Source organism: Venturia canescens, chromosome 9, assembly GCF_019457755.1.
Source record: "Venturia canescens isolate UGA chromosome 9, ASM1945775v1, whole genome shotgun sequence".
Taxonomy (NCBI): Eukaryota; Metazoa; Arthropoda; class Insecta; order Hymenoptera; family Ichneumonidae; genus Venturia; species Venturia canescens.
This window is the reverse complement of record NC_057429.1, coordinates 19,958,582-19,980,437: the sequence shown is the minus strand read 5'-3', so window position 1 is coordinate 19,980,437 and position 21,856 is coordinate 19,958,582. Positions and strand designations below refer to the sequence as shown.

At 45.4% G+C, this 21,856-nt stretch overlaps 3 protein-coding genes across 10 annotated transcripts in view; 2 read left to right on the top strand and 1 right to left on the bottom strand.

Annotated features, from left to right (window-relative positions):
* Positions 1–34: 34 nt before the first annotated feature.
* crn (pre-mRNA splicing factor crn) lies at positions 35–3,113 on the bottom strand. Its single transcript, XM_043428861.1, has 5 exons — positions 3,041–3,113; positions 2,870–2,955; positions 715–2,313; positions 365–625; positions 35–253 (listed from the first exon to the last, which is right to left on the bottom strand). The coding sequence occupies exons 2-5, from the start codon at positions 2,903–2,905 to the stop codon at positions 59–61; spliced, it is 2,091 nt and encodes a 696-aa protein (XP_043284796.1). The 5' UTR covers positions 2,906–2,955; positions 3,041–3,113; the 3' UTR covers positions 35–58.
* A 189-nt stretch (positions 3,114–3,302) lies between these two features.
* Arpc4 (Actin-related protein 2/3 complex, subunit 4) lies at positions 3,303–5,373 on the top strand. The gene is made up of 3 exons (XM_043428867.1): positions 3,303–3,552; positions 3,717–4,214; positions 4,401–5,373. The coding sequence occupies exons 1-3, from the start codon at positions 3,550–3,552 to the stop codon at positions 4,404–4,406; spliced, it is 507 nt and encodes a 168-aa protein (XP_043284802.1). The 5' UTR covers positions 3,303–3,549; the 3' UTR covers positions 4,407–5,373.
* Positions 5,374–7,698: 2,325 nt separating this feature from the next.
* Positions 7,699–21,856, top strand: part of NfI (Nuclear factor I) — a 57,696-nt gene continuing 43,538 nt past the window's right edge. For 4 of the 8 annotated variants that reach the window (XM_043427785.1, XM_043427786.1, XM_043427784.1 and 1 more), the window contains exons 1-2: positions 7,699–9,014; positions 17,569–17,724. In XM_043427785.1, the coding sequence (XP_043283720.1) occupies positions 8,934–9,014; positions 17,569–17,724 (237 nt within the window). In that variant the 5' untranslated portion in view covers positions 7,699–8,933. Of the gene's footprint in view, positions 9,015–13,389; positions 15,085–17,568; positions 17,725–21,856 lie in introns of those variants that run through there. The other 4 variants (XM_043427791.1, XM_043427787.1, XM_043427789.1 and 1 more) reach the window with 4 other exon arrangements.

Genomic DNA, 21,856 nt, shown 5'->3' with positions numbered 1-21,856 from the left:
CAGTCATTGTCAAATCAACATAAGTCGATATTAATAATCTTTCAAAATGAACTTTTAATCATTCAGAATTTGTCACAGTTTGACAAGTATCCATTTTTTCATTATTGCCCGACTGTGTGCCCTTCTCTGGTTCATTTTCCGTGACTTTTTGTTTTTTCCACGCCTTTGCCATTTCAAGAAATTTGAGATTTGGCCGCTGGGACTCGTCCTCGGGGAAAATAAAGTCGAATACTTCGGTCCAGCCATCGTCGGTCTGTCAACATAATGGAAAGACAATTTTAGAATTTGAACCTAAATTTTAGCGTTTTTTCTCGAAAAAAATCGAAAATTTATTTGACAACATTTGAAACACTAAAATACGTACCCCGTCGTCACTGACGACACGTTTTCGAATTTTAATTCTTTGTGGCATTTTCTCTCTGATTTTGGCTCGACTTTCGTCATCGCCTCGTTCGTTTTCAAAATCTCTCCACGCTTCGAGCAACATTGCTCTGCTTTCCTTTTCACCGCTGGATCTAAGAGCTGCGTTGCCGCGTTCGAATATTCTTCTTGCTAACACGACGCTATCGATTCCCTCCTCGACTACCGGATTTTCTAATTCGAACTTTTGGTACGCTATCCAAACCTGAATGAAATTAATTTTGTCAGTATTTTGTTAATCAAGTCCGTATAATTGTTACGAAATTTTGAATAATTTCGTTCAACTAAACTTACTTTAACATGAAGAGTGCGCTCCAGAAGTCTCTCGAACAAATTCCTCGCATTCTCCGGTTCTTCCTTGGCGATTTCAAAATCTATGTAAGCTTTCCACAGCAATTCAGGCATATCCAAACGCGGTTGTGAAACAGCCAGTTCGTAGATAGCTCTGGCGCGATCGGTGTCACCCAGGAGACTCTCTAGCTCAGCGAACTTCATCCAAGTAGTACAATTCTCAGGTCCGAATTCAAGAAATTTTTCGTAGAGTATTCGACATCTGTCAAACTCGCGTAATTGAATTTCGAGGTCGATGTAGCCGCGAAATAATTTGTCACGTGGACAAACGCCTAGAGCCATGCCAAGTATTTTTCTCGCTGTTGTCAAATTTTTCTGTCTTATTTCAAATTTAGCGTAAAGCAACCACATTTTCGAGAATGTAAATTGTTTGTGAGGTATGAGTTCCATGAGGCATATTTTGTAGACTTCACGACATCTGTCGATGTCTTCGGTTACGAGTTCTTCAAAAAGTGCATAATTTATCCAGAGATAAATGTATCTTCGCCAGTACTGTTTTTCTTTCGTAGGTGGAATATTGGCAATGGCCCGTTCGTAAGTTTCTCGTATGTTTTCAACGTTACCCTCGGATTCGACTAATTTAAGATAATCAAACCAGGCGTCGTAGTTCAATGGATTGTCTTGAATTTCCTGTTCGTACTGACGTTTTCGTTTGCTAACGATAACGTCTTCGATGCCGGAACGATCGCCATACTTTTTCTCGTGTATGGTGTAAGCTTTGTAAATCTCCTGAGTTCGATTTTTCGGTATGTGATCGAGAGCGTATTTGTAAATAACTCGGGCACGGTCGTGTTCCCTCTGTCCTTCTTCAAACCTAGCGAAAGCAATGAATAGCTTCTCGTCTAGGCTCTCGTCACCGTAGAAAGTTACTGCACGTTCGTAAACTTGACGAGCTCCGTTGATGAAGCCATGAGCTTCTTCGAACCGGGCATACTTTATCCAATGTTTCACGTCCGGATGTACCATTACGAAACGTTCATAAATCTGACGAGCTCGCTGAATCTCTTTGTATCTCAGTTCGAAATTTATGTAAGTTTGCCAAGCCTGCTCCGCTGGTTCCCACTCCATCCAACGCTCGAAAACTTGACGAGCCCCTGCAATGTTTTCCAACATTTCTTCCATGTAAGTATATTTGTACCAAAATTGATTGGCCCTCGGCAATATTGTCACTGCTCGATCCCACAAATTCCTTGCATGATTCACTTGACGATTTCTCATCTCCATCTCTGTGTACTTCAGCCATAGCGCTATGTTTCGGTGATCGCAGTCCAAGGCTCTCTCGTAAATGGACCTTGCTCTGGCTATCTGTTTTTGACTCTCTTCCCATTGTGCATACTTTATCCAATTCGATAATACCATACGATTCTTTCTTATGTTATCCTCAAATGTTTTTCTTTTTCTGTGTTGATAATCCGCCAACTCGTGTGGATCAGAAATTTTCTGCTTCGGCGGGGGAGGCAAAATTTCTAAATCTCTTTCTTTTGCCTCTCTCAACAGCTGCTCGGCTGTTATCTGGATTTCTGCTGGCGCTTTGTTCTTAACCTAGCAATGAGACAATAAAATTTTATTCTTATTCATTTTTGGTCTTTCAAACAATTGACTTATTTGGAAATGTCACTCGTTGCATCTTTCTATTCTATTGAATCTATCAATTTGGAACACTCTACCAATCTCACATACTGGTGAGTCATTTCTTAGTGTTTTCAAACACATTTGATATTTCAATCAAAAAGAATTACTTCTCACTCTTTAAAAGAGGAGAATAGCACTTTATTTTCATTGTTGTAATAATTCAGCTGCATGAGGTCAAAGTATGCGTCAAGATAGTTTTCTAAACGCTTGGCTGATAGATCATCTTGATACGTCTTGCAATAAACTTTTCTATATTTTTTGTATAATGTTCTGAACAATATCTAGAAGGAATTGATTTTGACAGATATTTATGTATTCTGTTCTATTTTTGTGAATGAATAAAAAAATTCGAAATAACATGGAACATAACCTTGAATGTGATTTTAAATGGAGAAATTTTTCAAAATTATAAACATACGTTGTTTGCGAAGAGTTTTCAAAAATAACAAAGACATTAGTTTTTTACCTTTGCAACTTTTGGCATTTTTTGTGGTTTCTCCATGGTTACGTTTTGTATGAAACTTTTCACTCCCGAAATATGCCTGAACTTTTCTGAAGAAAAATTGAGAATATTATAGTAGTATAAATTTTTCTTTACTATACAAACAGTTTTGTATAAACTATGTATAAACGTTACAGTTTGAGGACTTGAGGACTTTGAGGTTATGAAGTTGTCGTCACTCGACCAATCGGACCAATCGGCATCTGCGCCACGCCACGCAATATATATATATATATAGTGGCGCAAAAATCAGAGTTGAAACAAGGAAAATTAGTTTACCTTCGACTGGTAATTAGATCTCTATGATTTCATTAGTGGATAAATACGTTCAACAGTGAAACGTGGCGCTGGTTTCGTCCATCACCTGCTGCTGCACAACGAAGCGATTCCCTGAACTAAAGTGAAACTCTCAAAGATCTGCTCGAGATGATAAGAAACCCAACCCAGGGAGAACCTTTGATCCACACAAACACAATTCAGCACATGAGAAACTCGTATAAGATGTGTCATATTTCACGTGTGCAAGAGTGCCGAACGTGAAAAAAATCGTAGTTCGCAAATTTTTATTTTTTATTTTGAAAATCCTATTGAATCCAGTTGTGAAGTGTAACGGAATCGTATTCGATAGAAACGTTTATAATAAAATGGTGAGTAGATGATTCATAACCGGTGAGTCGTGGAAATAGGTTATAAAAAAGTATTCTAAATTTTACAAGATATTCCCAGTCCTAAAGTTATTATATTATCTCGTATTATAATCTTTCATAACCGCAAGGATCAAAAGAGTCTTTTTTTGTTTTCCCATCTACAGTCTGGACCTCTGAAGCCTTATTTGACAGCAGTGAGGCACACCCTCACTGCTGCATTGTGTTTGGAAAATTTCGAATCCCAAATAATTGAAAAACACAACAAGCCCGAGATCGAAGTTCGCATGAGCAAAGAACTTTTACTAACTCCAGTTGTCATAAGTCGCAACGACAAAGAAAAAGTACTTATCGAAGCAAGCATAAACAGCATGCGAATAAGCATAGCTGTCAAACAAGTCGATGATTTAGAAAAAATACTCACACACAAATTCACAAGATTTATGATGATGAGAGCTGAAAACTTCATGATTCTGAGACGTATACCCATCAAAGGCTATGACATAAGCTTTCTCATAACCAATATACACGTCGAACAAATGTACAAGCACAAAATAGTGGATTTCATTATTCACTTCATGGAGGAAATTGACAGAGAAATCAGTGAAATGAAATTGTCCATGAACGCCAGAGCTCGTATTTGTGCAGAAGAATTTTTGAAAAGGGTAAGTTATTTCTTCTCAAAATAATTTAAAGAAAATCATTTCATGAAATGATCATGAAATTTTTCACGGAAGATGAGTGTACAAGTCTAAAAACTTTATTGACGAAATAAAATTTCATGCGCATTCATTAATTTCGGGCTATAAACAGTGCGATGAAATAATTAAATTGAATCATTTATTTTGCAGTTTTAAAAAGAAGAACAGTATGACGACGAATTTACACAGAAAACTAGATAGCTCGATATCATAAAGAAAACTTGAAGCACTTTGATCGAGATGAACGAGTAATCGATTGGAGCGATGAATATATGGAGGGAACTGCAGTTATCCTGTACTTGCAACTCTCGTTGATAATTTCTTGCTGCAGTAATTGAACATCAATGATAAAAGGAAACAGGAATTGGGAGAAGTCAAAACGAATTGGATTTATATCCGTAGGAAGAGAAAGCTCGTTATGAAATCCGACTGACTGATCGTCGTAAACGAAATATTAATTGAAAGAAATACGATCAGTAGAGCTTAATGAATCAAGAAACAAATCGTTTTACATTCTCGGATTGAGAGCAAGGACTAAAGGGCAATGCAATTTGAACGCCCGTGCCCCTCCCCCCGAGACATCGCAAAACTTTTAATAGAGCTTTTTTTTAAGAATTTTAACTCTATTGCGTTCAGACACTATTGTGCACCGCGAAACGCATTTTGTATTAATGTCAGATTTCCTTCTCATCTCGACCCAACCATACCCGAGCTGTATTAACAGAAAAGGAAAGAAAAAACAAAAAATGAAACTCGTTACGAAGCTTTTAACACCACCAGAATTCCGCGTATTAATTACGCGTGTGGAATCACACGATTGCAATTCAATTAATGGTCAATTATTTTCTTCTCATTCATTTACATATTTAACGTACATTTAAAAAATTCATACAATTATATATCACGAAATTTTTTTTTTTTCATATTTAACGTAAAACGTATAAATTTTAGTGCTAAATGTCTAAAGAGAACGAGACTTCCTAGGTGAGTTCATAACTGCATAAGTGTACATTGATTGATAACATTCATTTCCATCGTCTTTTATGGACTTATAATTTTTTTTTCTTTTCTATAACTGCCAAATGAAAACTCGTTGAATAAAAATAAGAGAAGTTAATGAAAATATGACTCCGATTGTCCCTCTCGCAATTCCTCACTAGAGGATTCCATTCCTTGGTTCAAGATTTTCCTACGACAGACCCTGGAAAAAAGTTATCGGAGAGCGATACTGATTTCTTGATCTGAAGTAAAATAAAAAATCTGATCGATTCGACAAACGGAAAATCTGTAAATTCAATGAACTTGAGCTTCGTTCCTTGGAATTGGATGAAACCAGGAAACACTTTTTTAAGTTTGACGCCGATTTATTATCAATTTTTCGTTTATTGTTTCATAGTGTGCACTCAACTTTTAGCGTCCTAGCGATGTTATAAAAAAAACATCAGAAATCATCAAGAAAAAGCGATTCATTTCCGTGGGTCGTTAAAAAATCGAAAATTATTGCTGAAACTGTTGTCATCCTTTTGTCAAATTTCGTTGGAAAGTAAACAAAAAATTTTACAATTTCATTGAGCGATTAGAAAACTAATCCGCGACAGATATTTCGTGGTCAAAGTATTTATTGTTCTAATTCGCACCAAGTGTCAATCAACAAACTTTTTGGGCAGTAATTTCGATGGAATTGAACAGGCGTTTGTATAGAATTCATTGAAAATTTGTAAACGGTATTATCGTATATATTCGCGCATAAAAAATTTGTATACGTCGCAGCAGGGAGTGCGCAACGATTTATCTCGATCGTTATGCAGCGCGGTGCTTCCTCCACGCGACGAACAGACTTCAGGATTGAACGATGTTCATTCGAATAGGTAAGGATAATAAAACTAAATAAAACGGCCAGCTCCACGGATATGCGTGTGTTAACACACATATAGACGTAACATTACATCTGTATGCGCGAGTACCGGCGCTCTCTTTAAATCGCATCAGGACAATGCTCGCGTATATACAAACAACGTCGAGAGAATCTTCACCGATCTCCTGTGGAATCCGTCAAGCCGTCACGTCCTCGGGGAATAACCTAGCATTTTTTTTTCCTCCATTCAGCGCCATCTGTGTTGCCGAATGCGATGGAACGGACGGGGGCACAGAAGGGTTTTCAGCTCGCGTAGTATTCTTTGGGATTACCATCAATCAGCAACGATTTATTTGAGAACTGAACGTTCAAACATTCAAATTTTCCGGTAGTCGAATCGTTAGAAAAGTCATTTTTTTACTGAAGAAACTGTTACATGCCGACGTGCATTACCCCATCAAATTTTTTATGACACCGACGAACAGAACGTTAAATTTTCGGATTTCGTGTGTTTTTCGTGTAATTCTGTTATTATTCCAATATTTATAATTTCATGTCTTAAAAGCGACTGAAAACAATTCGCGCGCGCGCGCGCGCGCGCGCGCGCGTGTGTGTGTGTGTGTGTGTGTGTGTGTGTGTGTGTGTGTGTGTGTGTGTGTAATCATTCGAGTTCAATGAGAACCAAAGTCTTCATATCGCAGTTTCAAAAGCCGAATATGCAGCAGTTCTGGCGCTGGTATAGAACTGATATCACACCGCGTATAACAGAGTATTAAAACTTGTATCACAAGCCCTAATGTCATATTACCAACGAGACTTCCTTTATTACCCTCCAAAGTTCGTAGGCGCACTACGCATCAAAAGATAAGAGCTCATTATGCATTATAGCACTATTTTCAAGTTATTTTACGAAGACTCCCGCGAAGCTTGGGCGTTGATAGTCGATACACTCTTAGCGAGATATTAAAGCGTTAAACTTGAAAAAACCACGAAACAATATGAAAAATTACGAAAAATTTATTGAAAAGTTTACTTAAATCATTTGTTCAAGACTCGTCGATTTTTTTTTCGGCTAACCAAAAAATATCTTCGTTCACGTGAAAATCACATTCGCACACATTTTCCTGGAACGTTATTATCGAAAATTTCTCTTTGAAAAAATAAAAATACATAGTGATAAAAATGACTCTCAAAATTCGTCGTTCCACGAATACGAAGCGTTGAAAAATAATCCGCGTATCCACAGCCCGGAAAATGAATAAATACACACATCGCGAATGATCTTATGACCTAAAAAAAATTTGAGTGCTCGTGTGAGCCGAGCTTTTATTCCGTTGCACCTGAAACGAAGAGTTTTGACAAGATTTTATAAAAAATACATTCGCGCGGGCACATGCACGTGCGGGAACATACGTATGTGCTTCGATATATATCCGTATTGACATAGACATATATGAACGCAGAATTTTCTCTCGTTGTATAAAAGCTCGAGCTTGCGCTCGTTTCGTTCGACTTTACGCCGACGCCGCGACGCCGCAAAACGGCTGATACTCTCGACTGACCGCGAGTCGGCGTAGTCTGGGACCTGGCGTCTCACGAACTGCAACGGTGAGAGAGAGGAGAGCGCCGCGTCGTTGTGGAGCAGAAGCGGGAGCAGCAGGGAATAATAACGACGACAGGCGTTTCGTCGTAATACGTATCGTCGTCGTTGTCTCGAAACGTCGCTCTAATACGATCTTTCGAAAACAAACCACACATGTATACACTTGTATTTACGCATGTACGAAAAAGAAAATAGAAAAATGGCTTCGATGGGTTTATCACTTGAGAATTGAGCGAAAAAATAAGCCGACTAAGGGGGAAAGAAGAGCAGCCGGAAAGCAGGGAGGAACGAGAGGACAGAGGACAGAAAAATCGTAATCCGGGGCTAACGACAAGAGTGACAAAGTGTGATTAGGTAGGATGCGTGTACTTGGGCGCGGTGTGAAATCACCTACCAACAAAAACATAAACATCATCGAACCCATAACCGAGAGTCGTTGTTCCGAGTGTGGCAATTTTGTTGACCCCGACGACGGGTTTAACCAACAAATAAATAATAATAAAGTTCATTTGAGCGATAACAAAGCCGAGAGCCCGAGACTATCGGACTTGAGTCGACAGTGTGACGGGAAGGAAATCGGAGAATCGAAGTTAGAAGAGGAGGAGGAGAGACGGGAAAAAATAATAACAGCGCCAAGAGCCCGAGCGTTGTGCATCATAATCACAAAAAGGCTCGAGCTCCGGAGCAGTCTTCACAACAGCAATAACAACAAAAACGAATACGCACAGAGGAAGTTTCTCGAATTCTTAAACTTTCGTGACTTTTATTATTATTTAAAAGAAATTTGGAAATCCCGTCACGCCGAATTGCCGAGTCTCAGCAGCGGTGAGAGTAAAACGGTTTTAAGGGCCGTTACGTGCCGTCGTTGAACACTCAAATACACGCACCCACACAACACACGCACGTGAAACTTCGCTAAGATACACGGACGAAACAAGCGGCGCGCGGTCTCGCGCGTTCGCGCTTTTTCTTTCTCCCATTTTCAATCATTTCGTCAAATTTTCATCTCAAACTTTGCCCGCTCTTTTCCTCACGCTCTCACCCGAGTTTCTCGAGTTTTCAACCTCCCAGTTTCTTCTTTCGTCACTCCTTTTCGTCCTATCGATACTCGAAATATACCGACGGAACCAGAAACCCCCCTGCAACGACCAACCGAACGAAACTCGCGTAACAGACTCGCGTGCAAAGCCGGCTTCAGCCTGGACCGCCCAAGTCCCAGCTACTCATGTTCATCCCGGATACCCTGAGGAGCTGCATGGTGGAACCGGATGTCTCGACTTACCTGCAGGCCCCTTCCGTAGGACAGGTAAGTTTTTAATAGTCACAAAAATAATCACAACCGAGAAACCCGTTCCGCGAATCGAGCGATATATTCTGTCACCGGAAATCCAGCGTTTTCACGGGAATCGTCTCGCCGCGAGCGTTTTTCCATTGAATTATTCCAAATACTCGGAACTTATTCACAACACTGTCTTATGTAATGACGTGAAAAATTTCAAAGAATCGACCTTCCGTATATTCGAGATGTCGGAAACCAGAAATTTGACAGTTTTACGTGCTTTTACTTGCGACCAACGGTTGCAAAATTTCACACTCTGCACGATAGCTCTGAAACTTTTTAACCATTATTTTTTCAACCGTGTCATTCACAGTGATGTATACACGAACATTTTTCTTACGAAATTACAAGCATTTTAGCTCAGGTTCGTTCAAACTACGCGCTTTGAGAATCGTATAAAAAACGTGATTATTTCAGTGACTAATTTCGATGTTAAGAATTCTTGTCGAAAGTTGATTTTTTAACGGGCTCTTGACCGAAGTGCGATTATCTCGGTGACTTTTGAAGGTGAGCGTGGCTTCTTTGGAACATACAAAAATGAAGTTTTTGTAAGCTGCGACAACGATGCAGTTGTTTTATCTCCATTGGAGGACGTGGATCGAGTCGTTCGACGCGGAAACGAGGCTGAGCTCGTCTCGCATTCGAATATCTCGCGAATAATCGGCTTTTCAAAAGTTCGAGCGTCGGATCGGAAGTCGTTGGGAGTATAGGACGATTTTACGAAGTGGGATTTCGAAAGCTGCCTGATAAGTGCGGACTCGTCGCTCGCACGCGGACGAGGCGAATTAATACGAGTCGCTGCGGGAGAATAAAACAAAAGTGTTTTCCCAACTCTTGTAAATTTTCTGGAGATAGAGCGCTGCTTCGAAGCCGAACCGTGATCGTCGACTCGGCGTGGCGCGTGTGAACCGACCGCGAGAGCGTTCGAATTATGGCCAAACGTCACGCAACCCCCTTCGTTTGTTGTTCCTACTCGCTCTCTCTCTCTCTCGCAATTTTTTCTCTCTCTTTTCTCCTCTTCATCTTTCCTGTCGTCATAACCGACATCGGAATAAAAGCTCGCGTTTACTCGCCGCACCGTCGTCGGGAAAAATAAGCACGTGCTTACAAATCGATTTTCGACAGTTGGTCAAAACTTGGAAATTTTTATATAATTTTTCATGAATTCGCTTTTGTTTGAAAAATTCGATGTAGCGATTTTTCCCCCTCACTTTCCGTAGCTGTGACGATAATTTTGACTTTTCGTTTCTCGCGCTTCTCAACTCGAATTCACGCGATTGAAAAAGTCCCTCTCGGAGATCGCAGGCCTGCGAACCTTCACGAAAATGGGTTGACGCGTAGGAGCGCAGCGACTCGGGGAAAAAAAACAGTAGAATTCCCGACGGGGATGTCAAAATAGACGGAAAGCGTTGTGCTCCGGTAGCGTCGTTCGTCCGCCACTTTAAAAGCGCTCGAAGTTTTCGACTGTTTTTAAAATTCAAGAAATTCTGTCCCCGCGATTACGAAAGTGTTTCGATGAGAAAAACCACGTGGGAGGAATGAAATTGTATTAAATTCATGAAAAAACGGACTTCCCTCGAGATAATCGGCTCGAATAAAAAAACCACGCGACACAAGTTATTGGAATAAACGTCAGAGAGTAATTAGCTGCGCGGAGCGTTATCGGATGACGCGAGGACGATGCGGTCCGTTGATTGCGCTGCGGTGGGCGATTGCGTTCGTAAAATTCGAATCGTCGCGCGGGGGGAAGCCTCGGGCGCGAGGCTCTCTCGGGTGGTGGCGAGCCTCGTTTGACGGCTCGTTTCGTCGAGCGGTTGTCACCTCGTTAAATATCCAACGTAGTTATTCAGCCTTTTTCTCGTCCCCGCGCGTTTTCTCTCGTCGAGGGTGTCCTTTTGACAGCGGACATCCCGCCGCCGTCGTCCTCGCTGAGACTTTTTAAAAGGCGGACTTGATTGCGCCCTTTTACAGGCTCGCTCAAATCGCCTTTTCGCCTGGCTTTAAGGGGCCCTTTTTTGGGTGCAAGAATTTTTCGTTTAGCCAACGAATTAAGCTTTAAGGGGCTCGGGCCGCGCGACGGTCGGATTTTCTTCGCCATTTTTTCGCGACGAGGAAAAGAGACCCAAACTTTTGAAATTTGAAGGGAGTGCTTATCGGTATTTAAACTCTACGATAGAATTTTTAAACCCCGAAACCTCGGGCAGATTCGGCGCGAAAGAGCGCTTCGCATGAACTCGTCCGCGTATCTGAAAACACAAAAGTTGAAGGATGTTCGCGCGCTTCGAAGCGCAGAACTCGAATCCCCAAAGATGTTTAAGGAGTTTCGGTACAAAAGTCTAAATATTAAGAAATTGATCAAACTTGGTGATAATGTTGTTCAACATCAAGTGCAAAAACACAATTTTTTTTCAAAATTTTCTTCTACTTAGTTATCGAGTAATTACGCATTAAAGCAGATTTCTTATGCCCGGAATTAACGCTATGCTTATACACGTGAACTTTAGTGATCAATTACTCGATAACTGTGTAGAAGAAAAATCTTAAAAAATTTGTATTGCCAAATTTGGCACTAAAGAATATGTTCACCAAATTTAATAAAATTCTAAACTTTTTGAAATTTATTATGTTTTTAGCATGGTTTAGCATGGCAACATTGTATTGCCTGTACCGAAACTCCTTAAACCCCCAAAGTCATTCCGAATCATCGCAACCTCCCGCCGCGACCGAGAGTCGAACCTCCCTCGCTAAAACCGTCTCGAATCCTGTTCGGCGAGTTTTCAAAGTTTCAGAAAGCTCGCGACAATCCGAGCGAAGATCCCCCGAAGCGTAGAGCCAGCAGCGCGACAAAAAGTCCACTCTTCGGTCCCCGCCAGCGGAGAAATCCGAGCTCGAGATCCCCGAGGAAAGTGGTGCCCGCGCGCGCCGGAGCCCTTCTCCCAATAAAACCCTAATTTCGTCCTTTTCTTTATTCGCCGTTATTTATGCGCGAGGATACGAAAATGTACGAGTCTGTGGATTCTCCTGCTCGACCGTGTCTATGCTCGAGTCTCGTGTCTGTACGTCCCGCGCCAGACGGAGAGGAGTTTGGCTATCGATCGCCCTCGCGGAGCAGAGCACAGCATCAGCCGCGTGCTCGCCTCTCTCTCTCTCTCTCTCTTTCCTCCCCATCCCTCTTTTCTTTCCCTCCGTCCTCCTTTTTCTTCTTTCATCCCTCGCTCCCTGCGCTGTCTCTGTACTCAGTTCTATCTCTTGGAATAGCCAACGAGTCTGCGTCCTCTCGCTCTCCGCTCTTCTTCTTGCTTGGCCCATTGGGCCGATAGGACAAAACAAGAAGGCGCATGGAGCCACGCGGCGAGCTCTAGAGACGCGGTTGTGTTGCTGGTGCGGATATATGTGCGGGGAGGGGGGGAGCACCAGGGCGCAAAATCCAAGCGCAGTTAGCCGGAGTCTCGTGGCCATCGGGAAGCTCGTTTCTCTTGTGCTTGCTCGTAATCTCGCTCTTGCACGCGGGGCGAGGATCGCCGCAGTAACGGAAGCCGCGCAACGCGGCTCCGGAGTTGTTTTTTGCGGGGGGGAAAAGGAGCGGGGTTCTCCGGTATTTATTCGGCGGAGCCTGCGGCGCTTTCGTTATAGTTAACGGATCTGCGGAGGGTCGAAACGATCGTGCGAGGAAGCCTACTTTTTTCAGCTCGAAATTTTCCTCTCGTCGTTTTCGACCGGAATTTATCTCCGGAAAGGATTTTCGGTTGACTCGAGGTCGGTGGGAAAAGCCCTGAGCGAAGGGCAACGGGTCCCCGGGACCCGGTTCGCAGAAACGTGCAAAACGAGGGTCTTGCAGAGTCAGTTGAGACGGGAGCGCGAGCCCGGCGCGATCGTTTCTCCATCGACTGGGCTTGATTCCGGAATGCTCGAGTTCCAGGCGCTTTTCCCGATCCCCCGAATCTCGAATGCTCCGGCCGCGAGGAAATCTTGCGAATCCTCTTAAAAGTCGCGCACGAAAGTTGGATCGATCGGGCCCGCGGGGAAGGTTGAAGATCGGAGGACGAAAAGGAGTGACGAAATTCGGAGGACTTCGAGGAAGGATTTGGTCAAAGTTCCGATCGATTCAAAGGGCGCTTGTAAAAGCAGGCGAAAATAATGCTCGCGTGTGTGCGCGCGTATCGAGGAGTCTCGCGAGCACGCTTCGCGGGGTGTCTATTAATAACTGGGTTCGGGGTGGCGTACCTGGCCGCAGCAACGCGGTGCCTCCGTCGCTCGTGCGGCGCGCGTCCCTCTCTCGGTCTCTTTCGCTCTGGGAAGCTCGCCGCGCGCGCGATGTGGGATGAGCGCATAGCGCGGTTCGCTTCTCCACCCGGCGTCTCAGTGTCGTCGCGACGACCGACGTCGTCTCCGTCTCTCCGTAAGCCTGTCGCCGAGTGGAAGTCAGCGTCGAGAACCGGACGGAGCAGCCACCGTCGCCTGAGCGGAGGGCAAGCGCGTCGCGAGTCCGCTTTTGATCGCTCGGGGCGCGCGCGGTTCTTTCTCTCCGTGCGTCGCGGCGAGATAATAATAAAGCGCGTGTGCGATCGGGTCTTCTCCCCTTTCACCCTCATTAAAAACGCAGCGCGGAATCTCGAGTTTCTTCTCGCTCCGTCTCCCGAAAGGTTCTTCCTCGGTCTCGCTGTTTTTTGGCTCTCAAAGCCCCCCCGACGAGCGGACAACGCTCTTCCCTCTTATCTCCCTCGTCGCCGTCCCTTCCCGCGCCTCTTCTGCTTAACAATCTCGCTAACTGATAAAACGCGCTCCCCTTAACGCTCGTACTCGGCGCCTCGCTCTCTCGCCCTTGCACGGACACTCGCCGTTGGCCCGTTTGAATATATTCGCGGGGACTGAGTGCTCGAGCCCGCGCGCTCCTACCGCCGGCTCCCGATAAGCTCGGCGGGCACCGCGCGAGGTGCTCCGATCTCCCCCAGATATTTATCGACGCGATTTTTCATCGGGTTATCGGAGACGCGGGTCTGAAGGTCGGACTCGATTCAGCCAAGCCGCAACGCGGAGCGACTCTCATTCGGCTCCCGAAGAGCACGAGGAAGGGGCTCGATCGCGAGTGTCTTCCTTTATTTTGCAAGTCCGGCGAGAGACGCGCGCGTCGAAGGAATCGGAGATAAAAGTGGGATGGGAAGCCAGGGAGAGAGCGAGAGGGAAAATCGAGTCGAAGAAAACTTGCGAGCTTCTTCGAGCGTCACTCTATGTCGCCGTTCTCTTCTGCACACTACTCGTCGAAATAGAACACACGCGCTGAAATAGATAGCGGAGAACATTCTAACACGCTCTCTTCGCCGATCTCTTTCGCGAACGTAACACCTGCGTGTCCGCTTCTCGACGTTCCTTTTCTCCACGCTCTCTTCGTCTCTCGCTCTCCCTCCGAGCTCTCAATTCGCTCGATCCCCCTTGCTCCCAAATGAAAATAAACTCATCGAGTTTTCGGGATACGAACTAAAGTGCGTGGAAATTCGCCCAGTATTGGCGTAGCCGAGCGGGGAGCTCTCCGAAAACCCGCTCGCAACACAAGCTTTTTCACCTTCTTTTAGATATCGAGTCTCACGCGACGCCCCAAAGGCAAATAAGCTTCGCCAGGTTCGCGGCGCTCTCATGGAATTTATCGCTCGATCCAAACTCGCCGCGAGTGCTTCCGCCACGTGAGACTCCTGTGCAGTGCGTCAATGATCGTTGCTCGAAAGTTCGCCTCCTCGTGAGCTCCCCCATCCGGCTGACTCTCGCCGAACTCGATACTGGATTTATCTCTCGCCAAACTCGAGATCGCGCCTCGACTCGTTACGTTTTCGTCCTCGATCCCCCAACGACCTTGTCCAAGAAGGAGCAATCCGAGCAGATGAGGCCGCGATCAACCTGCGTACCGGAGGTGCTGGAGGAGTACTGCTGCGATTTACGATACGGCTATTGCGAAAATCAGTGCTTCTGACAGCCGGCGGACGAGCACAGGGATAGAGAGACGGTAGTGTGCCACAGCGGCCGCAGTGCTTGCGAATACTCGATGGTTCGTTTACTTTTTCAACATTCTAAGCCAAGACAGCAGTCATTTCGAGGCCTCGCTTTTCTTTGTTGATTAAACTCGGGTAACCGCAAATGTCAGCGAGCTCGGGCGACGTCCCAGTCCGACGAGATTAAGCAAACTTTTGTTCGTTCTTTATCATTGCTTTACGAGTTGTTTCTGCGGCTTGTAAATATACTAATTGGCGTTATTGGGGAGGGAAACAAAACGGGGCATTGTCGCGGTCGTTTCGGTGGTCTCGAAACGTCGCGCGCACTGGAGGCGTCACAATAATTCGATGGGAGCTCGGGTCGAAACGATCGCGAGACGATTTTTTCACTTTTAACGTAGATTCGCTCCTGACGACGACTCCGAGGGGTCCGGGACGTGCGGGCGTTAAAAAACGTGCCAGATCGAAGTCGCAGTTTCTTCCTCTGAGCAAGTGTCAAATTCCGGTATTTCCGCGGGGTGTTTCGAGGCGAACGTTTGCGCCGGCACTGCCAGCCACATGTGTCGAAAAAATATCGTTTTTCAGGCAGTCAAAACTTCCACGCGTTGCTCTCGAAACGCGTTCAAATAATTATCGATTTTTTCAACTCTCGAGTATTTATTTTTCTGGTCGTTGTTAATCATGCGAGCCTCGGCCTGTTTCCTGGTTCTTACGAACGCTCATTTGCCTGCACCCGAACGTCTGACCACCCAATGACCACGACTACTTGCTGCCCTCGAGCTGCAGCAGCAGCGCAAGACTTTTGTGGAGCTGCTCAACCTCGGAAATATGAACGGAACGAAATGATCTCAAAAAACTTTCCAACAATTTCAGTAATTCTCCAACTTTGTGTCCTACCGAATTTACCATTCGTAGTTTCTCAAGCCACACCAATGATTTCGTGAAATAATAAATAAGTCAATTACAAATGCCTTTCACATTAAAAATTTACAAAATATCTATTGCGACTTGCTATGATCGATTTATTTCCAATCGAAAATCGATTTCTGGGGGAAACGAAACGAAACTTTTGTCGCAGGTTGTCTATTCGAGTCTCTTCGAGACAAAAAGACTTCCTGGGCAAATGAACTTTTGTTAATTACGTCTCCAGGGTTGCCTCGAGCACGCCAATGAGTTCAGGCTACCAGCAGGGATAGCAGTAACGATAATAACTGAATTCGAGTCTTCCCACCAAGTGTTTATCCACTTAGATCAATCGAGTTGAGCAAAAGAAAAATTTCCACGTACCAGCAGCCTCCGGAGTCATTTTCCCTCAACGAATCCTGGAAAAATAGTTTCCAGTCGCCCTCGAGCCGTTTCGAAACGTTGGAGCTTCGGTCTCCTGCGAGGGAGCCGGGTCCGTCGTCCCCAGCGTGATTCCCCGCGTCGTCGAGCTTTCCGAGACTATCAAACCACTGGGAGGCGCGATAGCGCAAGTGTAGTCGTTGCGGGACTGGAGTAGGTGTTTCTCCTTTACGTGCGAGCCTGGACCGTTCGAAAGCGCAGCGTCCTTCGATTTCCGCATTCGTGTCTGACCAGCAGCGACCGCAACCACTAACCGCTACTTATCCTGCGCGCACCCATCAAGCAATCCTGCGAATGCGGCCCGTGTCCACGTATTTCTATGGACGTAAGAGACGCTCGTGTCGAGCATAAACTCGGTTATTCCCACGTACTCGAGTGCATGAGCAACGAGCAGTGGAAGTGCCCCGCGACGATCAGACGTTCGGAGGTTACGCGCTAATATTTCGTCTCCTGGGCCGACGACGTCACTCCGTTTTCGCTGCTCCTCGACGCTCTCGGACCGAGGCCCGTTTCGCGTCGAAGCAAAATTATTCCCTTCGTTGTTTGATCGCAAAATGATTTTTATAGTTTCCGAATAAATTGTGACGTTTCAGTTTTTTTTCGCGCGCCCAGCACGACGAGGTACTCGGGGGATGAGTAAAATCAGGAAAATTCGCGAATTAATCCAGCACGAAACACCTCGAATGCGTCACATCGGCTTCCCTTTTAAAGGACGCTGCGTTTGGGGCACGAAAAACAAATTTGTAGCACTTTTATTTTTCACACAGCGCCGACTCAACGCGAAACGCTGGCTTCGTATTAATATATTTCGATGGGTCAAAGCGGCTCGGCTCTTGGTTCAGGCAGTTAGGAGCCCGAGCTTACTGACGCGGGGTCCGAAGGGTTAAAGTCGAGACGGAAATGTCCAACGTGGATGAATAAAATCTGTGAATATTATTAACTTCGGATCTTTTGGAGCTTTTTCCAAATATATTGGAAACTTTGTTCTGTCTTGGCTGATTTTGTGTCGGTAATTCAGGCCGATTTTGAGCAAACTGTCATGTTTCACAATCGATTGAAAGATCGATACTTTGAATAATCTTGTTTATACGGAAACAAGAGTCTCTAGACACGGAAATAATTGCGGAGAAAACCGAGGAGCAGGAAGTTGGAGATCGCTGTAACGAAACGCTCGATTTTTATTGGCTGTTTTTCAGGATGAGTTCCATCCGTTCATTGAGGCCCTCCTACCATTCGTAAAGTCTTTCTCGTACACGTGGTTCAATCTACAAGCGGCCAAGAGGCGTTACTACAAGAAGCACGAGAAACGAATGAGTCTGGAAGAGGAACGTCAGTGCAAAGAGGAACTACAGGTGAGTTAAGGGGGGCTTTGGGGAGCGGAGGAGATTGGCAAGCCCCGCCGGGAGGCATCGAGTAATCGGCGACCCTTTTGCCGCTGTTATTCGAGTCAGAAAGTTCGTCGATTATGAAAAACTGTTGTGCGAGTCCGCGTTCCGTCAGCGTGGCGCGCGGTGTGTCTCTAATTTTCGCGGCGAAATAGTCGCGCGAGAGCGCCTCGTATTCCGCTCATATACGCGTTTATCCTTGAATCATTTATTTTGGTCCGACCTCTATTGGTCAACGGGCGGGAAGCGTGTAGCGACCTTGAAATTTTAATTAGCGCCGTACATTTCTACGGGCGTGTATTATTTATATTTTCCGTATGGCCCGTGGTTTTTCGGGGTGCCCATCGCGCGAAAACCGAGTGAAGAGTCTCGGGCGTTCTCGCGGCCCACGTGCGCGGGAGCGCACGAGAAAAAGCGTCGAAGCGGCGACGCGATATAGTAGCTCCGGTCCCAAAGACGCGAGGCCGTGTAGGCGCGACGAGGAAGTTTCAATATCAAAAAGTGTGCGGGTCTCTATTTTTACTTATTGATATACGCGAGTATTTTCATCGGAGTTATTTTTCGAGGGGTTTCAAGCCCGTTTGCTGTGAAAACTCGAGCACTTCCATCGACTTTTGCTCTCTAGTTCGATTCCCGAAGCCCCCGGTGCGCGTCGTCGCCTCGGGCTCGCGCAAAACACATTTTTCCGGGACGAGCGAGCCCTCGCGATTCGCCCTAAAGACCGAGATCGACCCACGCTCTCGAAATAATGCGCGCGTGTACGTCCGCGACGATTTCACGCTCGGGCGTGTGCGCCCCGAAGCGCAAGGGAGACAAAAACAGGAAAAAGAAACAAAAGCTTCGAGCTAAATGAAAAAAACTAAACGAAAATATATGCGAGGAGGCCGGAGGGGCGAGAGAGGCGGAGCGAGAAAGAGGGAGGAAAAGAAAAAACTCACGAATGAAGAGAGCAACGAGACGCGTGACGAAGACACGAGAAGAGAAAATAAGGAGCTTCCAAACTATTTCGGGCGCTAAACGACCTCGTGACGTTCTATTCGATCTCTCTCGCGCGCGCATTCTACCAGAGAGCGAACCACGCGGCAGTAGCTCTCATCCTCATCATTTTAATCCGGCTCGGTTAGACTGTAAATACTTGTGGATATTGGAAAAGCTTCTTATCGCCTGCCCCCTCCGCCCACGTCGATTCCTCCGTCTGGCACATTCGCCCCTTCTTTCCTGTGCCGAATTTAGTGACTGGAGGACTCAATTAAACGAGCTTATTAAACCTCGGACGCTCGTACTAGGGAATCTTCTAACCGAATCCGCGGGCAAGTGCATTTGTGCGGGACTCGTTTTTCCAGACCTCCCAATTATTAAATGTTATTAAAAAGTTGACGTCCAAATTGCCTCGACTCAAATGGAAACGAAAATAATAAAAAATCTTGAATTCTCTGCGAAACTTGACAGTCCATTCACTTCGATGAAGTTAACTCGGATGCGGAGAACAAAAGTTGGTTGCAACACATCAAATAATCCGAAAGGCTGCCGGGAGGCTCTTTCCATCTTGTCAGCATTTCGCGTGCTCTGATTACTCGAATTACTGGCTTTCATTGATCGGAGAACCGTCGAGATGCGATATGTGCAGCACAGTAATTTATGTTGGGCCACCGACAGCTTCGTTTTCCGGAGAGACCAATCGAGCTTGCCACTCGATCGATTTTTTCGTATTTTAAACTGTGTGCTCCACACGGACTATTAAAGAAGTTCACGCGAATCTAACAAATATCGAAAATTCCAATTTTGAGACTAGACACTTCGAAATATGCTAGAAATATTTAGTCCTCAGTCCAGTCGTCGAGAAAACAATTTACGAAAATCACACTTTTTTAAGGGGCATGCACAGGCCCTTGAGGCAGGCACGCACTTCCTCTGCGACCGTTTCGATTTAATGAAACAGGATCCTCCCAACTTTACACAGTCAAAAACGAGAATAAAATAGAAAGTTTTCAGATAACAATGGCGTCTTGAGCAAGCCTTGTTACCGGTGAAAATCGCTTGGGAATGGAAAAAGAAATCACTTATTTGAGGTTGACGAGTAACACACAGTGCGCCACGCGAGTCGTCACATTTTGCTTGACGATTAAACTACGAAAGTTAATATTAAAAATGGTCTCAACAAATAAGTAACACACATAATTTCAATAATTCCGAGAATAAATTTCAATCGTTTCTCTGATCATGAAAAGAGCAAAGAGTTCAGTCGCTTTTATCAATCACAGGTGACGCGTGATCTTCCTCAAGTTTGGCAAAGGTTAATCGATCATTTGCACAGTGGTACGTTAACGAATGAATTCTACGAAAAATGGGATTGAAAAATTGAGCGGGTCGTTCGATCGTTTACCCGTGTATCCTTAGGCCTGAATATCTCGATTGCAAAAGCCTGATTTTTAAGTCCCACCGGAGTGAAGCGTCCTTGTTTTAATTACGGGAGGAGGCGTGAGTAATAAATAGTCAAAATGGCATTTCAACAGATCCATCCTCAATCGAGAAACGTCCGAAAATATATTTCCTCGCGCTATCAGTACGAGGATTTTGATTTATTCCTTTTCCCCTCTCACATATCCGTTATTCCTTTTTTTTTATTGTTTCGTGTGTGTTTTTTTCTTTTTTCCTCTCTATTTTTTTTTTTTTTTTTTTTTTTTTTTTATCGTTGCAACGCGCACTCAACGCCACATTTTCTGCTCTACCGCAATTCGCCATATATCCGAGCTCTCTCTCGCTCGGTTCTCATGTACTTTGCAACTATCTCTCCGGCCCTCTCGCTCCTTCTCATTCTCTTCCGTTCTCTACAGCGTTTTCTCTCTCTCTCTCTCTCTTTGCCCATCTCCCACCTACCAGATTCATTCTCCGATCAATATTTTAATCCCTGCGATGGTGCGGTATTTAGCGAATATAGAGGCCGGGCCGAGGGACGAAACGCGAACGAAAAGCAGAACGGACAGACGTGCATTGCACGGGCAAATGCACGTGGTGAAGCTCGTGCACGTGCACACACATCGCTGTACACGAGCAACCGTCGATGCGGGCTCGTGCACGTGAATGCGAGCATGTACGGATGGGAATCCGCTCCCGGACGGGCACATAGAGAGAAATTCGTTGAGGGAGTGTGCAGCCGAAGATCGCAATATATCGCGGATCGTTGGATAGAAATTTTGGGCAAAGCTGCACACATGCACGCTCGCGAGGTATGAAAGGCGGGCTCGCAGTCCGTTTCCGATGCCACGGCAACGAGGCGAGGCTTTTTTCTTCCGTTGTGTCGAGCCTCTTTTTACAGCTCGTCTTTTTTCCACCGGGATCTCGGGGCATAGACGAGTCTGTGCTGAGCTTACGCGGGGCTGTGGATTATGTTGATGGAGCGTGCACAGGGAGAGCAGTGATTATCGATTGCTGGCTTGCTAATTTTCTTCGCGAACAAGCGCGCACACGGAGCTCCGCCAATGGGATTCGATCGTTTTGCAATTAGAAGAAGAAAAAGGGTTAAAACGCGCGCGGTGCTCCGAGCGGACAACAAAGATTCGACGAGCTGGCCGTCTCTCTCTCTCTCTCTCTCTCTGCCAGCTTTTTATTCGAAGCTGATCATGTTCGTAGCTCGTGGCTCTTGAAAAGAGAGAGTTGGAGGAAAAGGGAGCTGCCAACGTTGTTTCGCTACATCGAGCCTGCGGAGGAACAAACACGCGACAGTGTGCGCGAACACAATTCACCCTGGCGCGCTCTCCCCCCCTCTTCTGACCCTTCCTCTTATTAGCCTCCTAAAACTTAGCGAGCCGTGCAAAACCCAAATTGTGGGTAGGCTTCGAGCCGAAGTTACGAGAACGAGCTGAGAGACGAGCAACGATAAAACAACGAGACAATCGCAGAAAAAAATGAGCGCGCGGTCCCCGAAACGGAAGAGCAGTTTCCCCGGCGTTCCTCCGTCCCCGATGCTCCAGTCGACCGGATCTTACAGAAAGCGCGCGTCCCCGCACACGCACCCCTGCGCCAAGCCAAGCTTCCCCAAGCTCAGTAAACAAACATTCAGGCAAAAAAGCTCGTCGCGTTCCGTCCTAAAATGAGAGAA